Source organism: Meles meles, chromosome 1 (assembly GCF_922984935.1).
Source record: "Meles meles chromosome 1, mMelMel3.1 paternal haplotype, whole genome shotgun sequence".
Classification (NCBI taxonomy): Eukaryota; Metazoa; Chordata; class Mammalia; order Carnivora; family Mustelidae; genus Meles; species Meles meles.
Window position 1 is genome coordinate 1,056,922 of NC_060066.1, and position 18,368 is coordinate 1,075,289.

At 67.3% G+C, this 18,368-nt stretch overlaps 2 protein-coding genes across 11 annotated transcripts; one reads left to right on the forward strand and one right to left on the reverse strand.

The window, feature by feature from the left end:
• Positions 1–71: 71 nt before the first annotated feature.
• Positions 72–8,627, forward strand: MROH6 (maestro heat like repeat family member 6). Of its 8 annotated transcripts, none has more exons than XR_006818570.1 (14): positions 72–1,884; positions 1,994–2,146; positions 2,268–2,422; positions 3,012–3,129; positions 3,309–3,493; positions 3,578–3,715; positions 3,827–3,941; positions 4,027–4,170; positions 4,245–4,418; positions 4,568–4,735; positions 4,972–5,091; positions 5,330–5,606; positions 5,765–8,284; positions 8,517–8,627. XR_006818570.1 is itself a non-coding variant. In XM_046006958.1 (14 exons), the coding sequence occupies exons 1-14, from the start codon at positions 1,669–1,671 to the stop codon at positions 6,010–6,012; spliced, it is 2,103 nt and encodes a 700-aa protein (XP_045862914.1). In that variant the 5' UTR covers positions 72–1,668; the 3' UTR covers positions 6,013–8,466. The 8 variants fall into 8 exon arrangements, 7 of the variants coding, with proteins under 7 accessions (XP_045862914.1, XP_045862912.1, XP_045862915.1 ...); XM_046006958.1 differs by lacking the exon at positions 8,517–8,627 and having other exon boundaries at positions 5,330–5,432; positions 5,541–5,606; positions 5,765–8,466; XM_046006956.1 differs by lacking the exon at positions 8,517–8,627 and having other exon boundaries at positions 5,765–8,466.
• On the reverse strand, positions 8,613–12,996 carry GSDMD (gasdermin D). Of its 3 annotated transcripts, none has more exons than XM_046006986.1 (11): positions 12,889–12,996; positions 11,618–11,839; positions 11,267–11,459; positions 10,541–10,709; positions 10,302–10,404; positions 10,061–10,123; positions 9,812–9,880; positions 9,521–9,696; positions 9,297–9,438; positions 9,127–9,200; positions 8,613–9,026 (listed from the first exon to the last, which is right to left on the reverse strand). In XM_046006986.1, exons 2-11 carry the CDS (start codon positions 11,832–11,834, stop codon positions 8,775–8,777), a joined length of 1,458 nt encoding a protein of 485 aa, XP_045862942.1. In that variant the 5' UTR covers positions 11,835–11,839; positions 12,889–12,996; the 3' UTR covers positions 8,613–8,774. The 3 variants fall into 3 exon arrangements, with proteins under 3 accessions (XP_045862942.1, XP_045862950.1, XP_045862934.1); XM_046006994.1 differs by having other exon boundaries at positions 11,618–11,878; positions 12,889–12,994; XM_046006978.1 differs by having other exon boundaries at positions 8,613–9,023; positions 11,618–11,878; positions 12,889–12,977.
• Positions 12,997–18,368: the final 5,372 nt, after the last annotated feature.

The window sequence follows — 18,368 nt, forward strand, 5'->3', positions numbered from 1 at the left end:
GGTCGGCGCCTGGGGTCAAGCTCCCAGGGAGGCCCAGGCTCTGCCAGGATGGGGAGGCGGCCCGGCGCTGGGCTCTGAGGGTGGCCGGGCGCTAGGCCAAGGCTGGCGGTCGGAGGCTTGTGCGGCTGGGCTGTGGGGCCAGGTCTGAGGCTGGAGGGAAAGGGGGGGCTCCTAGTGCCCACCTAGGAGTCGCTGTGGTTACTGCAGGAGGCTGGGGAGGGAGAGCCACAGGCTGGGCATGAGGAACCGAGAGGGTCTCGGGGATTTCCTGGGTCCACACGTGGCCCCAGATGCCCACACCAGCCAAGGGCACTCCGTGGAGGAGTGAGCAGGACACCTCGTGCGTGCCAAGCCCAGGAGAAGCCCGGGCGTCCCTGGCAGCGGCGGAGGCCGCCCTGCAGGACTCTACCATGGGGGGCGCTGTGCTCGAGGGCGCCACCATCTGCCACGGGGCCAGCGGGGCGGCCTTGGGGGAAGCCAGCTTCCGACCCCGGAGCCTTACAGAGAGGAGGGTTCCGGCGTCTGTTACAGCCGGCGAAGAGAGGTCCAGCTCTGGGCTGGTCCGGCTGCTGTGCGGACAAAGCTGGTCAGGGGTCCGCTGGCTTGGGTGACTCGGGTTCCACCAGAACCAGGTAGGAGAGATGTTCTCAGCCCTGTGGGCTGGGGGAGCCAGGCCTCTCTGACCCTGGCGGCACCAGGTGGCAAGGGCACGCAAGGCGGGGTGCCGGCTTCCTGGGGTGCTTCCGAGAACACTTCACCTCTTCTGTGGCCAGACTGGCTCTTCCGGACCCCAAGGCTTAGGCGGGGCCTTGGCCCGCGTCCCTCGGGGAGGGTGACAGGATTTGGGGCAGAGGCCCGGTCAGGCCAGTCCTGCGGAGCGCGAGGCTTGGACAGATACAGACTCACAAACACCCAAGGGCGGAACCAGGCCCAGGTACCCATGGGGCGCCGCTGCTCAGCTGCACTCTTCCTCGTGCCAGGACCCAGGAACCCTGTGCTCCAGGGTTGGGTGGAGGGGACCCTCAGGACCATCCAGGACCCGGAAGGCCCGCCCCGACGGTGGCAGGCCCCTGTAAGGGCACCTGGGTGCCGGTGGGGCCACCCCCTCAGCTCTGACACACCCCAGGCTGGCCTGAACTCAGAAGTGGTGACATGCGTCTCAACCATCCTCATCCCCAAGATGTCTGGCTGGGTCAGAATGCGTGGGCACAGCCCGGCGCCGGCTGGGCCCTGACTTTCGGACCCGCACCCTGCTGGGGTCTCCACAGGGCTGTCCACACCAGCCCAGCGGGGTCGGGTGTCAGGGTGAAGGGCCCTTGCCCCCTCTTCTGGCAGAACCACCATCCCAGGGATCCTATCCCTGCCCCGGGGCCCTGAGGGCAGACCAGACCCCCCACACTCCAGCTTCAGGCCAGCCACTCGCTGCTAGCAGCAAGGGCAGGAGGGCCCTTCACGCGCCCCGGATATGCACACCTGGGGGTGCGTCTGGGGAGCGCCCCAGCCCCCACCCAGGAAGAGCGTGAGCACACACGCATGCGCCACCACGCCTGCCCCTGGTCCTGCCTGCCCAGGGCCAGCTTCTAGGTCAGGCCCGGGCACGACGTCCCAGAAGAACCAGTGGCAGGCGCTGCTGGATCCAGCCGCACAGCTTGGGGTGTGCCGGGGGCCATGGCTTGGGGGCCGTGGGGCCAGGTCCGCGGGGGCCCTCTGGGGGCTCTAACCCTGACGGCTCTGGCTGAAGGGATCCAGGCCAACCAGGAGCAGATCCCAGGTCGCTCTGCCCTGGGCCATGAGCCTGGACAGGGGCTTGAACCAGAGTTGGAGCCTAAGAGCGCGACTGCCATCCCCGCCGGGGGCTGTGAGGCCCCTGAGGGGCCCTGTCAGGTGAGTGGGAAGAGAGGCTGCGGGGAGCACACGAAGGACGATGGGGTTGCGGGGGAAGACAGCCGGGAGAGTCAAGGGCGCTTGGTACATCCCACCCACCCTGCCCTAGGACCCCCAGAGTTCCCAGGAGGAGGGGGTCCTTGCGGACCTGGCAGTGTACACGGCTGCCTGCCTGGAGGAGGCGGGCTTTGCGGGGACGCAGGCCACAGCGCTCACACTGTCCTCAGCTCCGCAGGTCCCGGGCGAGCCTCTGGAGGCGCAGGTGAGCCATCGCCCCCTCCCTGCCCCCAGCTCCTGCTGTTGCGTTCTAAGGTCGGGGCAAGCCTGCACCTGCCCCGCGGGGGTGGGGCGATCGTTCCCTGACGTCCGTTCCTCCCCGCCAGGTGTATGCCCTGGTGAGCGGGCTGCTGGCACAGGTGCCCAGCCTGGCGGAAGGGAGGCCCCGGCGGGCGGCCCTCCGGGTGCTGAGCGCGCTGGCCCGGGAGCACTCTCGGGAGGTGGTTGCTGCGCTGCTGCGCAGCTCGCCGCACCCAGACCGGTAACCGGCCTCACCCAGGCCAGCAGCCGCATCCGCAGGGCCCCCAAGCAGCTTCCTTCCCCCTTCCTGACTGGCGGTGGAGTCTGGGGGGGCGGAGCCTCTGAATTCCCCCGCCCCCACCCGACTCCTGTCCTCCATCCCCTCCCCACCCCTCCCGCCTCTGGGGTCCTCCTGCGTCCTCAGGGCTGTCCTGGCATGGGGGCCTGCCTTCCCCCTCCAGGCCACCCTGGAGCCCAGCCTGGGGCTCCAAGGTGGGACGAGGGGCTCCAAGGTGGGACGAGCAAGCCAGGTGGCGGCTTCTCCCCAGCGTCCCTGGCTCTTTGGTCAATCTGCCCAGGAGAAGTTATCCTGGGTTTCCTTCTGTACAGTGACTGTGCCCAACACCAGGTCTGTCGCCCTGCTGGTGGCCCCAGGGAGCCCTGAATGGCCCCCGCCGGGCAGCTTAAATTTTGCCTCTGGGGTTTGCGGGTGGGGTGCCCAGGGGATGGTTTCCCGACTCCTCCCCAGGCTGCAGTCCTCGTGACCGCCCCCCCACCCTGACCTGGGGACTCCCCACATCAGACCCTGTCTCAGCGGCTCCTACCCCCAGGATGGCGGCTGAACTGTGGCCCAGCCTGAGCCGGAATCAGAGCGTGAACGGGCAGGTGCTGGTCCAGCTGCTGTGGGCGCTGAAGGCCCAAGCTGGGCGGGAGCTGGAGGCCTTGGCGGTAGGTGAGGGGCCCAAGCAGCCGGGGGCCTCCCCCAGGACCTAAGGGGTGGGAGGGTCTGGCCCCGGCGTGGGGGCACCAGGGGGGCAGGCCTGGCACATTCATCACGTTCCTCAAGGCTCCGAGGCTTCGTCCCAGCTCTCCTCGGCGGAGCCTGAGCCGGGCTGCTTGTTCCGCAGGCCACTCGGGCCCTTGGGGAGATGCTGGCTGTGTCTGGCTGCGTGGGTGCCACGCGGGGCTTCTACCCACACCTCCTGCTCCTGCTGGTCACGCAGCTACACCAGCTAGCGCGGGGTGTGTGCGCCCCCGGCTCCCCGAAGGTGTGGGCCCCCTCGCAGCGAGGGCCGCCGCACAGCCACGCCAGGTGAGGGCCCGCAGCCGGAGGGAAGGGGGACAGGGCCGGTGCCCTCCCGGCCCTGCCACCCACCCGCTGCCTGCCCCTACCCAGCTGCGCGGTGGAGGCCTTGAAGGCCTTGCTCACCGGGGACGGTGGCCGCATGGTCGTCACGTGCATGGAGCAGGCTGGAGGCTGGAGGAGGCTGGTGGGAGCCCACACCCACCTCGAAGGCGTCCTGCTGCTGGCCAGGTGCTGGCGGGCGCGCGGGGGAAGAGGCGGGGGCCGGAGGCGGGGCCGGGTGGAGGCTTCTCCAGGGCCGGGAGGGGAGAGGAGAGAGCACCCCATTTCGTCCCCATCCAGCGCCATGGTGGCGCACGCGGACCACCACCTGCGAGGCCTGTTCGCGAACGTGCTGCCGCAGCTGCGCAGCCCCGACGACGCGCAGCGCCTCACGGCGATGGCCTTCTTCGCGGGGGTGAGCCCGCTTCCCACCGGGCCGGGGAGGGGCGCCGGCGGCGTGCGGCCCTCGCGCGCGCTGACCGCGTGGCCCCCCCGCGCAGCTGCTGCAGAGTCGGCCCACGGCGAGGCTCCTGCGGGAGGAGGTCATCCTGGAGCGGCTCCGGGCCTGGCAGGGCGACCCTGAGCCCGCCGTGCGCTGGCTGGGCCTGCTGGGCCTCGGCCACCTGGCGCTGAACCGCGGGAAGGTGGGGGACAGGGCCGGGGGCGGGGCAGAGGGCGGGGGCCGCGAGGGGCCGCCCACGAGTCGCTGTCCTCGCAGGTGCGACACGTGAGCAGGCTGCTGCCCGCGCTGCTGGCTGCGCTGGGCGAGGGCGACGCGAGGCTCGTGGACGCCGCGCTGGGCGCGCTGGGGAGGCTCCTGCTGCAGCCTCGGGCGCCCGTGCGGCTCCTGAGCGCGCAGCTGGGGCCGCGCCTCCCACGGCTGCTGGACGACGTACGCCCCCCCCCAGGCCGCGCCCCCGCCCCGCCCCGCCCCGTTCCGGCCCATCCCTCCCCGCCCAACCCCCGCCCCCCACCAGGCCCCCGGGCCACGGTCGCGACCGCAGCCTTCTCCGTCTGCCCTGACCGCGCCCTCCCACGCAGGCCAGGGACTCAGTCCGCGCCTCGGCCGTGGGGCTTCTCGGGACGCTGGTGCGGCGGGGCCGGGCCGGGCTCCGGGTGGGGCTCCGCGGCCCTCTGCGGAAGCTGCTGCTCCAGAGCCTCGTCCCTCTGCTGTTGCGCCTGCACGATCCCAGCCGGGAGGCTGCTGAGGTCAGCTGCCCCCCCAAGACTGTCCCATTGCTGTCCCCACCCACCCCCACCCGTCCCCATCCTGCGCAGCTCCTGGTATTTCTGCGAGGACCTCGGGTGCGAGTGGGCAGGGCTCCCAGGGGCCTGGTCTTTCCTGGGCCACTTGCCCCGGGCTCTCCCAGCTCTCATCCTGGCCACACGCCGGCTCCTTCCAGCCGCTTTCTGGACCCTAACCCTGCTCCCTTCCCCTGCCCTAGACTTCGGAGTGGGCCCTGGCCCGCTGTGACCAGGCCCTGCGTTGGGGCCTGCTGGAGGACATGGTCACTGTGGCCCACTACGACAGCCCTGAGGCCCTAAGCCGCATCTGCCGCTGCCTGGTCAGTACGGGGAGGACGGTGACAGCGAAGGGGTGTGATCCGCTGCCCGCCAGGGCACGACCCCCAAAACTCGGTCTCCTCACCCTCCTGGCCAGGGTGGTGGCAGGTCTAAGACCTGTGGCCCTGAGGCCTTGCCCTGGGGGTTCCCCCGGGGTCCCCGGGCCTGGGGCTGACTCTGCCACCCGCTCTCCATGCGGGATGGGTCCCGCCATACTGTCACGACCCCGTCCGCCCTCAGGTTCAGCAGTACCCAAGTCACACCCCCAGCTTCCTGAGCCAGACCCAGGGCTACCTGCGGAGCCCACAGACCCCTTTGCGCTGGGCGGCGGCCGTGCTCCTAGGTGAGGCGGTCCTGGCGTCTGTCCCTCGCGCCCGGAGCTCTGGGAGCTGGACCGGGCCTTCCCTGATGGGCGCCGGCGGCCAGCACTCACGGGCATGTCTCGGTCCAGGCTTCCTCGTCCATCACACCAGCCCTGGCCGCGTCAACCAGGACGTGCTGGACTCCCTGTTCCAGGGTGAGGGCCCAGCTGGCTCACCGGCGTGTGGGGTCCTGGAGAGGCTCAGGGCGCTGGGTCGGAGTGGATGGAGGTGGACGGGCGGAGGGCCAGGGGCCTGGGATGCACTGTGGTTCTGAGAGCCCTCTGGCCCTGCCTGAGCCGCCCTGTCCCCGCAGACCTGGGACAGCTGCAGAGTGACCCAGAGCCCGCCGTGGCCGCCGCGGCTCATGCGTCCGCCCAACAGGTGGCGCTGCTGGCCCAGGCCCGGCCCCGCCGCCCACATCTCCTCCGCCGGAGTCTCCTCGGCCCAGGCCTCTGGCGCCACGGCCGGCCCCCCCGGCCCCCACCATTCTACCCCAACAGCCCGTTCCAGCCCCGGAGCGTCATAGGCCACTGGGGCTGCCTGGGACCCGGCTGCGCCTGAGCCCGAGCCAGCCTGGAGGGTCCCCGGGGTCCCAGACGGGCAGCGCCCCGCTCCGTGGCCAGTCCTGGCCGGGGTAGGTGTGCAGGAGAGGCCCCCGCCCTGGGCCCCGGGCCTGGATGCGCACCAACCCTCCCTCTCTCGGGACGCACCACCACAACAGCCCCGCCACCCAGGACGGTGGTGCCTTCTGTCCAAGCACCGTCTTGCCTTCGGCCCCCTTTGCCTCTTGCCCGCTTGGGTCCTTCTGTCCCTGCTCAGGCCTGCCGCTCTCCCAGCTCCCTGCGTGTGCCCCACCCCCCAGCTTGGATGGCACCTGGCACCTCGCTGGGGTCCTATGGGGGACACGGTGACCCCGGCCCAACCCTGGTAGCTGGTGCCATGAGAGGCTGCCTGCTTGCCGGGTCTTCGCGCATGGCCCACTCAGCCTCCCCTGCCTGTCTGGGCTGTCCCCCCCAGTGGCCCAAAGTCCCCCATCATGTGTCCCACTCCTCATGGGCCTGTCACCATCCCCCCCTCCACTCTTGTGCATCGCGTCAGACCTCACCTGAGCCTTCTCTGGGTTTCCCCTGCCTTCCCCGCTGGAGGCTGGGGGTGGGCTTCAGGTGTGGGGTGCCGCCGCCTGCCCCCACCAGACTGAGCCCTCAGGTGGCTCCCCAGGGCCCTCCCTGGGCTGGAACCAGGACAGCGTGACGGCACGTGCTGGGAGGAAGCGGCTCTGGGTCCTGGCGGGCCCCTCTGCCCCGCACTCCCTTCTTGAGACGTTCTCTTGCCTTTCGAGGCCACCCCCCAACGCCATCTCCTCAGAGTGGCCTTGGCTCATGCCGCCTCTTGGAGGGCTGCGACCCGTCCCGCCAAGTCTGGGGACCCCCTGGGGTCCTGCCTGTCCCCTGTGGGAAGTGGTTAAAATAAACACGGGTGCGTTACAGGGGTCTGGTATGAGTCTGGATGGAGTCCTGATGACCTTGACCTGGTCCAGCGTCTGACTCAGGCTGGGATGATAGATAAAGCAGTGAGTACCCAGTGAGGAGTAAGGGTCAGCCCGCCGGGAGGTTTAGAGTCAGGCTGGTTCAGGGTCCATGTTTATGACCCGGGAAGGCACGGCTTTACCTGAGACAGAGAGAATGCTCGGGAGCTCAGGCAGGAAGGACGTTAGGTCTCTCGAGGCCCAAGCGCCCGGGTCGGTGTGGAAGCGGGATACGGTCTGGTGTCTCAGAACTAGCGAATGTGGCACAGACCCTCTGGACCGGCCAGGAGGCCCTCAGACTCCCGACGGAGGATGGCAGAGGGAAGGAAAGGATTGTTTGGGGGTGTCCTGGGAGGCCATGTAGGACTGGGCTCTGAAGCCAGTCACCTGTCCGGCAGGACCGCAGCTCCCAGGACGGGGGCGCTGGGCAGGGCTGGGTGTCTGCCTTCGGTTTCCCTCGAGGCAGTGGGTGTGTGCGGGGACCGGCCTCAGAGCCCCTGATTGGATCTGGGCCCGAGGCTGGGCTGAGCAGGAGCCTCACGTTCCCTCAGTAACGGCCGCTGAGGTCAGAAGCAGGCCCAGCCCCCCAGGGCCGCCGCCCAGGAGCCGAAAGCTGGGCTGAGCGTTCACTGTGCGCTTCCGTCACCAAGCAGAGCACGGCTGGCCAGGGACGCTCTGTCGAAAGGAGGCCCCAGGCTCCGCGGAGGGCTCGGGCAGGCAGCACCCGGCCCCTCCGCCCCAGGTCCGTATGTCCACAGCCCTCCCGGTTACAGGAGCGCAGGCTGTGTCCTGTACAGTGCAACGACCGGCTTGTGGTCCTGTGGCCCCCCCAGCTTGCTATGCCCCCCAAGACCCTCTGCCCACCAGGTGGGAGGATCGAGGACGTGTGGGGTGCAGCCTGCCTTTGTTCGAGCATGAATTTCCCTCTCGGGCTGGGACACTAGATATTTCCTGGGGCTAGGGTCCTAGCTCTGAGACTACCGTCCCTCCTGTTCGGGGAGTCCTGGAGCCCCCTCTCAGGGGCGGGCCGTGGCGGAACCCCCCCTTCGTCCACCTGCCAGCACGCAGGGGAAGGCCGACTGCGGTTCCCACCAAGGAAAGGCCGATTTCCCGGCTGTGCACGCTCTTGGCGACCAGGCCACGTCGGTTCCCGCCTGTGCCCGCACTCGGGTCCCCCTCTGCCATGGGTGGCTGAGGCCTGCCGCGTGCCCAGGGATCCGCACCTCAGGGGCCAGGACTCCCCACGCACTGGGACAGACTCAGCCTTGAGCAGATGAGCCTGGACGAGACCCAACCGTTCAGACGAAGGTCAGTTAGCTCCACGCAGCCCCGGGAGGACCAGTCTGTGTGCCTGTCAGAGAGCCGAGCTCTGGTCCCCGCTCCATCCTCGCCGCCACAGCGGGACATCCTCAGGTTCCCTGGGGAAGGTGTTCTGCCCCGTTCCCTCGTGGAGGCCAGCCCGTGGGGGAGGGCCGGGGGCCCAGCTGCGTGGCCGGTCCTCTCCGGTGTGGCCGGTCCTGACACCTGGCATGCCCCTTAGCCCCACGGCACGACAGCATCGGGACCGCGGAGCGGCCCCCCCCCCCCTTGTTCCCTGCCCGGATCCGCAGCCGCCTCAAAACTCTGTGAGCCTGTCTCCCTCATACACCGCATTTATTGACTCTCCCAACTCACGGCCCCGGGACGAACTGGCTACAGGCTGGTTGGGGCTCTCGGCCCCCAGGGTGGGCAGCCGGGTGGGCTTGAGCTGGGCCCCACCCCGTGCCCCTGCAGCTGCCCAGGGGAGCCGGCGAGCGGCTCAGCCCCAGCAGCTGTCCTGGCTCAGCCCCAGCAGCAGCGTCAGGCAGGCGAAGAGCGCGCAGCTGCGGTCCTGGGCCTCCGGCTCCCAGCGCACCTGGGGGGCGTCCGCCCACACCTCCAGCCCGCACTCCTCCAGCAGGACCCAGGCAGGCGACTCCGGGCCCCAGCTGCTCCCCAGGAGCTCTGGGGGCAGGGACACGTCCCTCTGCTGCCGCCAGGGGCTGCTCTGCGCCAGGACGCTCCCCACCTGCTAGAATGGGAAGAGAGGTTGTCGTGAGCTGCGCGAGCCCCCCTCCCCCCATCCCTCCTTCCGAGGACCCCCTGCACCCGGCCACCCACTTGTGTCTTACCTGCTCGGAGAGCCGGGACAGCTCTCGGGTCTCCAGCATCGTCACGAGCACCGCGTGCTGGGTCTCAGTCAGCACTGGGGGCAGACTTCCGCTCAGAGGGGGTTCCAGAAGGCCTGGCTGGACAAGCCCCTACCCCTACCCCTCCCGGCCCCACCCCAGGAGCCTCTCACCGGCCAGTGCTTCCGCCAGGTAGAGGACAGGGCGCGCTGGCTGCTCTTCCAGCTCCCCGGAGCTGCGCAAGAGGCACTGGAGGACGGCGCCCGCTGGACCGTCCAGGGTGGGCACCACCCCACAGCGCAGGCCCTGTTCCAGCTGGGGACGCGCGGCCGGCTGGTGAGTCCGAGCGCCGGGCGCGGGCCCCTCCCGACGGCCCTCCCACCCTGGGGCCGCTCACCTCGACCTCCAGAGTTTGCAAGGCCTGCTCTGCCCGCAGCACCTGAGCCAAGCCCGCCAGCAGCTGCCCGCACAGTTCCCGGGACAAGCCCCGCAGGACCTGGGCCTGAGCCCCCACCTCTGCCTGCAGGCCCTGGAAGTCTCCCGTGAATGCAGGACCGACCTCAGCAAACCCGTCTGCGGCGAGAGGACTGGGACTGACCTTGGAGAACGCTGGTCGGGAAGGGCCGACTCCCGGGGGGCAGAAAGGGGTGCCGGCCCACGTTCCCGGGGTTGTGGAGCAGGTACTGACCTGACTGTAACTTTGAGCCCTCGGGGAGCTGGCGGTCGCTGGGGGGGATTTCAACAACCAGATGGCGGTCTGGGTGGGGCAGGGTGAGTGAGGGCCGGGAGCAGGCCGCTGGGCCTCACCGTCCACCGCCACCCAACACTGGCAGCCCAGGGCAGGAGCGAGGCTGGGGCGAGGCAGGGGAGAGGCTGGGGTGAAGCTGAGCTGGGCTGCGCAGAAGGCCCCAGGCTGGGCAGGAGGCGCCCACCTCACCTTTGTTGGGGGGCAGGAAAGTCCTCAGCCCCTTGTGCTTCTTGCCCCAGTAGAGGAGGACATCTGTAGCCCGGTGGGAGCAGAGATGGGGGTGGGTCGACCCGTGACCCCAGCCTCTGCCTCACCCCCGGGGGCTACCCTGCCCCCTCCCAGGTCCGACCACGGCTCCTTGGCCGCCCGGGAAGCTGGGCCTCCTGGCCTCTCTGCCAGGGCCGCAGGAGGCGCCCCAAAGCCAGCTCACCCCAGTCAGGGTCAATGAGCAGCTGGGCCACTTCGAAGGCCAGGACGCTGCCCGCAGGGATGCTGACCGTCTTCTCCCGGCTCCGGCGGCCCCGGCCTTGGCCCTGAGGAGCGGAGAGGGCTCGGGACTGGGCTCTAGGACATGGGCTGAGGAGGCTGGATGCTGGTGGTGGGGGTCTGCCTGGGGACACCCCACTGGCCTCCCCAACTCCTGCCCAGTTCACGGCCCACACCGCACACCTGGAAAGATAAGGCTCCAAGCAGCCTGAATTGGCCGGAGCCCTCGTGCTTCTGGGTCTGGCTGACCGTCACCTCCTCCTGTGTCTGCAGAACCTCTGTCACCACGAACACGTCGCTCCCGCAGTTGCGCAGCTGCCCCAGGACTTTGTGCTCGGGCTGCCGCAGGCGCCTGTGGCAGGTGGTGGACCTAGAAGCTGGGGGAGGGGGGTCCTGCCCTCCCCCGCTGTGGGCCACGCTGCTGGGGGGCTGCTGGGGCCCAGGAGCCCAGGAGCTCTGGGGGGGCCCAGGCCCGGGATTCCTGTCATTCCCTCCCTGGGGGCTCCCAACAGTGTTCGTGGGGGGTGGGCCGGGGGGGGGTAGCCACAAGATCCCGGAGTGCTACGCGGACATCGGCAGACCCTGGAGATACCCACCCCCTCGGCCGCTGCTTCTCTAGCGGCTGCTCCCCCCATTCGCGGCCCCTCCCTGGACCGAAGTTTCAAATCTCTGCCCTGAACTAATGTTCCTCGTCACTCCGTCCCCTGTCGGCTCTGCCCGGCCCCGCCGGCCCTCCGGGTGCTGTCGCCCATGACCTCGGCACCCTGCTCCCCCCCTGCCCGGCTCGGCGAGCCCCCGGGGCCTGTACTCCCACCACCCCGGCCACCGCGCTGACCCTCGGCCTGGTACGGCCACCTGGTGACTCCCGATGCCCCGGGCTAGTGACCCGGGGGCTGCTTGGGGGCTCACCTCTCTCGCTTCATGACGTCCCAGACGTTGGGGTCCACTTGCCGTGTGCACACTTTCATGGAGATCCTGAGGTTCTCGGACGCCGACGCCTTGCCCGCGAGCCTCCCCTGTCCTGCGGCTGCCAGCTCCCCGCCGCCTTGCACCTCCCCGTCCGTGCAGTCGGAGACGTGGATGGGCGTGCTTTGCTTCACAGCTAGAGCCAGACCAGAGCTGAGGCCTCGTGCCCCCCTTGGCCACCTGCCCCGCCCGCGCGGAGGGTTGAAAAGGCCCTGTTGTTTGAAGGCAGAAAGCCCAGAGGCGCAGAGCGGGCAGCAGGCCACCCGTCCCCTCTCCTCCCAGCGGACGGGGTACCTGGTTCCGGGGCATCAGGCTCCAGAATGTCCCTGATGGACAGGTTGATGCACGTGTAGCGGACTTTCAAGAACTGCGACATCGAGCGCTTCTTGTACAACAAGCAGTAGGGCTGGAAGCTGGCGGAGCTCCGCAGGCTGTCCACGGGGGTCAGCTTGCCGCCGTGGTCCAGCTCCCGGACCACCCTCTTGACCACGCCCTCGAAGGTAGATGCCATGGCTCCTGAGGAGGACAGATGGGCCAGCCGTGTTGCCCTCAGGGCTAGAAGAGTGGGGGATGGGGCACCAGTCGCTGCTGGGCTGCCTCCAACGGCAGGGAGCTCTCTCCCCCACAGGCCGGCCTGGGACGCTCTGACGGGCAGAAAGCTCCAGGTCCCGCTCATCACTCAGCACAGGAACGTGTCTGCCCCTTCACCCACTCTGCAGCCTCGCCCGGGCTGGTGAGCACCTCCAGGCTGGGATGGGGTTCGCAGCCCTCCGTGGGACTCAGGTCACCCGCGCCTTCTGTACTGTGGCCGGAGTGCCCACAGGAAGCCCCAGAGAGCCCGGGACTCTTAGTGCTTGCTGGGCAGGGGGGCAGGGGAGGGCAGGGCAGCCTTCAACCACATACCTTTGCCACTTTGTCAGCCAACAAGGCTTAGAGCCACTCATGAAAAGCAGCCCCAGGGGGAGGGCAGGGCAAGGCAGAGGTCTCAGGGTGACCCCCAGCCCCACGCTGTCGCTGCTGCAGCGGCCGTCTCCCTGGATGAGGCGTTCAGAGGACAGGAGAAGTGGCAGGGACCACCAAGCTTCTAGGGACTTGGCAAGGAGCCCACAGCAAGGCTCTGCCACAGTGTCCCCAGCTTCCAGGTAAGCCCTCTAAGGCTTTTTCTGTGCCAGAGTTCCATGAGCCCCCGGCCCAAGGCCGAGGCTTCAGGGACCAGAGGCCAAAGCAGGCCTGACCCAGGAAACAGGGGACCTGGGCCCCAGGCAGAGCAGCCAGCCTTTCCCAACCACTCCCTCCAGCAGGAGACCTTTGAGCCTCGGTGCTGGTCTGAATTCAGAGCAGGCCACGGGGAACCTGGAAGGGGCCCCCCTCCGCAGTCAAACCCAAACCCAGATGGGCTTCCCAGAGGCCTCAGGCTTCCCTAAGCTGGTCTGGGATTTCGGGGAGTCCTAGGAGGGTGCTGGAACTACGTGGTCCCTTAAAAGGGGCCAGCATTGCCCCCACTCAGTGTGAGCTCCCCCCGCCCCAGGCAGTGGGGACGGCATAGGGCGTGGGCTACAGCTCACCGCGACGGTCACCCCAAGGTCCGGGCCCACGATGGGAAGGAAGTCCGCCCTGCAGACCAGAGCTGGGAAGTGTCCAGGGAAGTGCACGGCTGCAGAAGTGCCCAGACCCAAAAGTGAAACTTCAGTCTAGTGACGTCACTGGCCGGCCCTCCCAGAAAAGCCCCAGCCAGCGCACCCCGTGGGTCCCAGCGCCCTCTCTTCCCCTCTGGCCGGAGGTGCTTCCCGTGGCTTCCTTCTTACAGCTGGAGTCCAACAGACATTTCTCTGAAGGAGCAGACGGCCGGCAAGCGCCGCCGAAATGTTCCATCCACACCCAGCTGGGAGCCACCAGCCCGGCCACGCCGAGAGGCCGCTCCACGCCCCCCAGCGGCTGTCACAGACCCCACAGTGCGGGGGACAGGGGGGCGGGGGCAGAGGAACCGGGGCCCCCACAGGGGCCACAGACAACCACGCTCAGCCTCGCCCTCTCCTCTCCTGAACTCCTGTGGGTTCACAGAAATGAAAGTGTATGTTCATGCACAAGCCTGCGTGAATGCTCACACGGCATCACCCCAAACACCAAAATATGGAAACAATGCAGAGGTCCATTAGCTGAGGAAAGGGCACGGGACCTCTGTCCAGGGGAAGACCCAGGAGGGAAGGAAGGACATACTGACGGCCGGTGACATGGATGAGGCTCAAACGCAGGCAAAGCCCTAGAGACAGAGTAGAGGAGAGGTCGCCGGGTTGGGGGTGATGGGGGAGTGATGGCTGACGGGTACACAGTTTCTTCTTCTTCTTCTTTTTTTTTTAAGATTTTATTTATTTATTTGACAGAGAGAGCGAGATCACAAGCAGTCGGAGGGAGAGGGGGAAGCAGGCTCCCCGCTGAGCAGAGAGCCTAACGCGGGGCTCGATCCCAGGACCCTGAGATCATGACCTGAGCCGAAGGCAGACGCTTAACCCACTGAGCCCCCCAGGTGCCCCGGGTACACGGTTTCTTTCGAGGTGACGAAATGTGCTACAGTCTGTCGTCCTGCTGGTTTCCTGCCTCTGGATAGGCTGAGGCCCACGGACTTCTCCCCTTTAAATGGGAGAATTGCATGGCATGTGAGTTTCGTGGGTAAAGCTGTCACTGGGCATCTGGACTCAAGGTCGAACCCGCAGGCGAGTCACCAGCTCCTCAGTGCTCCTGTTGTGGTGAACCATGACCCGAGCAGGATGGCGGGGGCCGCACAGGCTTCCTTCTCCGCCTTCTCTGGCAGGGCTTCCGGCCTCGCGGCTACCCCGTGACATCCTGGAGCCCTCGCCAGAGCCCTTCCCAGTGGCCCAGACACCCTGGAGCCTCCGGCACATTGTTCACTCAGTGGGCACGCGGACCCACACGCCATCCTGGGGGGCAGGGTGTCCGGGGCCCCGAGGCAGCTCCTCGCCCCACGCCCGAGCCTCAGGGGCGGGCCGAGAGCTCTGTGAGGCGGGGGGGCTCCCACCCCGCCTGCTGTGTGGCCCCCGGCTCCAGTCCAGCCGCCGGCGCCCACTGGCCGGTGTGAAAAGCGTGTCCTTGCTGGTGGGGAGGCTCCGAGAGCCCGAGGAGGGCTGGGAGCGTGTGCGTGGGTGTAGTGGGCACACGCATGCCTGTGTTCACGCGTGTGTGTTCACGCGTGTCCGCTGCATGTGCATGCACACGTGTGTGTCTTAAAAAAGATTTTATTTTGGAGCAAGTGAGCGTGAGAGGCTAAGGTCCAAGGGAGCAGCAGAGCCCGACTGAGCAGGGCGCCTGACGCAGGAATCGATCCCAGGACTCCGGGATCCTGACCCGAGCTGAAGGCAGTCGCTCAGCCAGCTGAGCCCCCAGGTGCCCCACGTGTGTGCTTGTACACGGGTTTGGGTCTGTACACGCTTGTATGTGTTGTGCGCGATCTCGGGTTGGGGGCCGCAGGCCTGTGCTGTGCCCGGGGTTGCAGGGACCAGAAGGCTGTCCTTCCTGGTCCCTGCCTGGTCTGCACGCAGACGCCTCTGGGGGGCGGGGTCTGAGGCAGTGGCGCCAAACAGGAGCCATTGGCGGGCAGGAGGGGCAGCACCTAGGCCATGTGGGCCACAGTGACCCCGGAGGGTGGCCCATGGTTCCCGCCTGCCTTGAGGCCGTGGCACCTCGGGCTGCGTGCGGCGGGCAGAGGCCAGTCTGCTGCAATTCCTTGGCCCCGTTTCCAGTTTCCCCAGCAATAACCAGAGTGAGAGGGACCTGCCAAGCCCAGCACCTATCGGCCGGACGCCTGGACTCCTGACCCTTGACAGAGGATAGACGTCAGCCTGACAGGACAGGAGTGAGCCTGCGGGGGAGAGGAGGTGAAGAGAATGTGGGAGGTGCTGCCCTCCGCCCTGTCCCCTCCCTGGCTCCCTTTCGAAGAGCAAAGGGGGCCACCAGGACATTCTGAGGGCCAGGAGCTCTGGGGCGACACTGTCCACCTCGGGTCCACCCTGTGTTACTCTGAGGCGGGTGGGGCTGCCCCGGGAGTCCACACGTCTCGGAAGGCAAGCTGTGACCTGACTGAGGGCCAGGGAGGGCATTTCCGTCTGTGCGCCCTGAGGTGGAGGACACTTGCTGCATCCAGGGACTCTGCCTCCATCTGCCGGCTGGCAGGGGCTGGCGCAGGCGGGCAGGGGCTATCAGTGCAGACCCTGCTCTGGGGGTGCCCAGCCCCCGGCAAACACACAGGGCATTAAGATCCCAAAGATAACCCAGAGAGCTCTACAGGGAGCCGCCCCATCACGGAGGAGATGGGCCCCAGGTTCTGCCAGGTCCGCCACGGGCACCCGTGCAGCCCATCGCCCCCCCACCCCGCACCGTAAGGCGGAGCAGCCCAGGACCAGCTCCTCCCAGTGCTGATTTCCAGGAACATTCCCCAGCTTCCTGCCTTGCCGGTGCCGGGAATTCCTTGCCCACGCCCTCCGCAGGCTGCCCTCAGGCTGCCCCGGGTGCTGGGCTCCCCTTCCTCTAGCAGTTGCGCCCCCCCCCGCCCCCCCCCCCCCCCCCCCCCCCGCCATCTCCCCTTCCGTCCTGCCCACAGCTCTGTCCCGCCCTCCGGCCCCCAGGAGCCCTTGCTCCAAAATGCAGACTGTCAGGATTGGAGACCTCTGACCCGGATGCTGCTGCAGGGCCAAGCGCAGACCAAGTCCCAGAAGTCCCATCTCCGTGGGGACTGAGTCCCCCGCAGGGCATCCCTCCCGCTCAGCACCACGGCCACCCCGTCGGTAGCCCAGGCACTGGGGTGCCTCTGCCCAGCACTTGCTCAGTCCACGTAGAGGAGATCTCTGGGGAATGGGCCAGCCCCAGAGCGGGGGCCCTGTGGGTTCAGGGGCACCCCTGGAGTCAGGAGGGGTGTGAGTGGCAGGAAGGCAGCTTCCTTTCGGAGTCCCCTACTGTGATCTCTCGGGTCCCCTGAGCTTTCTGCCTGCTGCGGTGGGGACCACAGGAACCCGTCCCACCCCAATGGGGCCTCTGGTCCAGGAAGCAGCCCCCTCACTCTGGCTCTGGTTTTCCGAGCCCCCGTCTGCCCCAGCTGGGAGACACGACCACTGCTGCTGGTTGCAGTCCAGGCGTGGCTGGGGCAGGAGGGGGAGGAGTTACCGGCGGGACCCTAGCAAAGGTTTGCTTGGTGCTGGGCCGCCAGGATGGTCTCCGCGAGATCCACCCATCCTGGTCCCCTAGAGCCTTGTGGAAATGCTGTGATGGAGAGAACCGTAGACCCAAACACTCTTCTCCCGGAAGGATCTGGCTCAGAGAGAGTCTGAGGGTCATGCTTTTGAGTGTGGGTGGGTGACTTTTGGGTGTGGGGTGCGATGCCAGGGTGAAGCAGGGCTCCCCGGGGGGCCCCGAGGGCCGCTGTCTTCTACAGGAATTCCTGCTCCCTCTGGGATGAAAGGCGAGGGGGCACCCGTGGTCCGGGCTAGCCGACCACCTGTTCCCACCTGAGGACGCCCAACGGCGACATGCTTATCTAGAGGGAAGGAGTTGGCAAGGGGGTCTCCAAGCGTGAGTGTGCAGGCTGGGTGGGTGGGAGGAGAAGGCAGATAAGGCAGGATGGGCTAGAGATTTTGTGCAAATTCCGTGATTAAGACGTGCTTGATATCCACATTCCCTTTAGACATGTGTTGGGGCCCGGTGGGGGGAGGGTAGGAGGGGCGCTTGCTGGCTTCACGCTGGGGTCAGGGCGGAAGTAGCACCAGTGGGAAGAGCTCAGGAAGGAAACAGCCCGCCTGGGCCATAGAGACGCCCCCCCCCCCCCCCCACGGAAAAGGGGAAGCTGTGTGTGGGAGAAGGTGGGGGCCATCAGACGTCAGGGAGAACACAGCCATGGGAGGACAGAGAAGTCCTTCATAATGGACTCCAGCACCTGGGCAGCCCCCTGGCAAGGAGCCCCTTGGGGTGGGGGTGGGGAGAGGACCGGTGGAGGAAGGCTGCCTGGAGTGTGGGTAATCAGCGAGACCGAAGCAGCGTGCGGGACGTGGCCAGCTGCAGGCAGCTCCGGATGTGCGGATGGGGAGGACCAGAGACGAAGTCCGGAAGATGCATGTGACCTGGAAGATAGCTGTTGTGGGAACCGAATATGCTGAGTCTTGACACTGGGGGGGGCCTGGCTCACCATGAACGGCTATAAACAGGCCGAGGGTTACTGTCTGGTGTTCATAAAGAACGGGTCATTTGAGGGGAGTTCCTAAAAATGAAACTACTCAAAAAGGTACTCAGGGTCTCAGTACACATTGCAAATTCCCCTTCAGAAAAGGATCTGTTGGGGGTGCCTGTGTGGTTCAGTGGGTTAAAGCCTCTGCCGTCGGCTCAGGTCATGATCTCAGGGTCCTGGGATCGAGCCCCACATCCCTGAGCAGGTAGCCTGCTTCCTCCTCTCTCTCTGCCTGCTTCTCTGCCAGCTTGTGATCTCTTTCTTTCTGTCAAATAAATAAAATCTTGAAAAAAGAAAAGACTCTGCCGATGTCCGATGTCCGGAGTAAGGGTGTGAGTCCCCCCCCCCCCCCGGGGCCGACATTGAAGGCAGATTGTTCCTGTGTCTGCCCGTCTCAGGGGCCTCAGGGAGGTGTGAGTGTGACTGCTAAGACCGGTTTGAGTAAGTCGCTGTAACTGATCTCCAAACTGCGCGTCCTCTCCGCCACCCCAGGTCTGGACAGCTTGTCCAGCCGCAGAAGAGAAGAGGCTCCGGGCTAGACCACGAGTCTTGGTGTGTGCTGGGGAAAAAACTACCCCAAACCTCAGCGGTGTAAACAACCATCTGTTCCTCACTCATAAACGTGTGAGTCGTCCTAAATCATGCCATCTGGGCTGCAGACGGCTGAAACGGGTCCTCTCTGCCGCAGGGGGTGCTGCCCGGGTTCACGGCTTTGGAGCTGGCTGGCTGATGGTCGCTGGGGGCCCAGTGGTGTAACTGGACTCGTGCGGCCCGTCCTGACTCGTTCGCAAGCCGGTGGCTGTGGGACTCTCAAGAGAA

What these genes read in the sequence shown, in the direction of transcription:
- GSDMD (XM_046006986.1), bottom strand. Translation starts at nt 11,834, where the DNA reads ATGGCATCTACCTTCGAGGGCGTGGTCAAGAGGGTGGTCCGGGAGCTG. An exon ending in GACGTCATGAAGCGAGAGAG is followed by an intron (nt 10,710 to 11,266) that starts GTGAGCCCCCAA and finishes CACCTGCCACAG; the next exon opens with GCGCCTGCGGCAGCCCGAGC. An exon ending in GCTCATTGACCCTGACTGGG is followed by an intron (nt 10,124 to 10,301) that starts GTGAGCTGGCTT and finishes ACCGGGCTACAG; the next exon opens with ATGTCCTCCTCTACTGGGGC.
- MROH6 (XM_046006956.1), top strand. Translation starts at nt 1,669, where the DNA reads ATGGCTTGGGGGCCGTGGGGCCAGGTCCGCGGGGGCCCTCTGGGGGCT. An exon ending in GCGAGCCTCTGGAGGCGCAG is followed by an intron (nt 2,147 to 2,267) that starts GTGAGCCATCGC and finishes CCTCCCCGCCAG; the next exon opens with GTGTATGCCCTGGTGAGCGG. An exon ending in TGGCGCTGAACCGCGGGAAG is followed by an intron (nt 4,171 to 4,244) that starts GTGGGGGACAGG and finishes CTGTCCTCGCAG; the next exon opens with GTGCGACACGTGAGCAGGCT.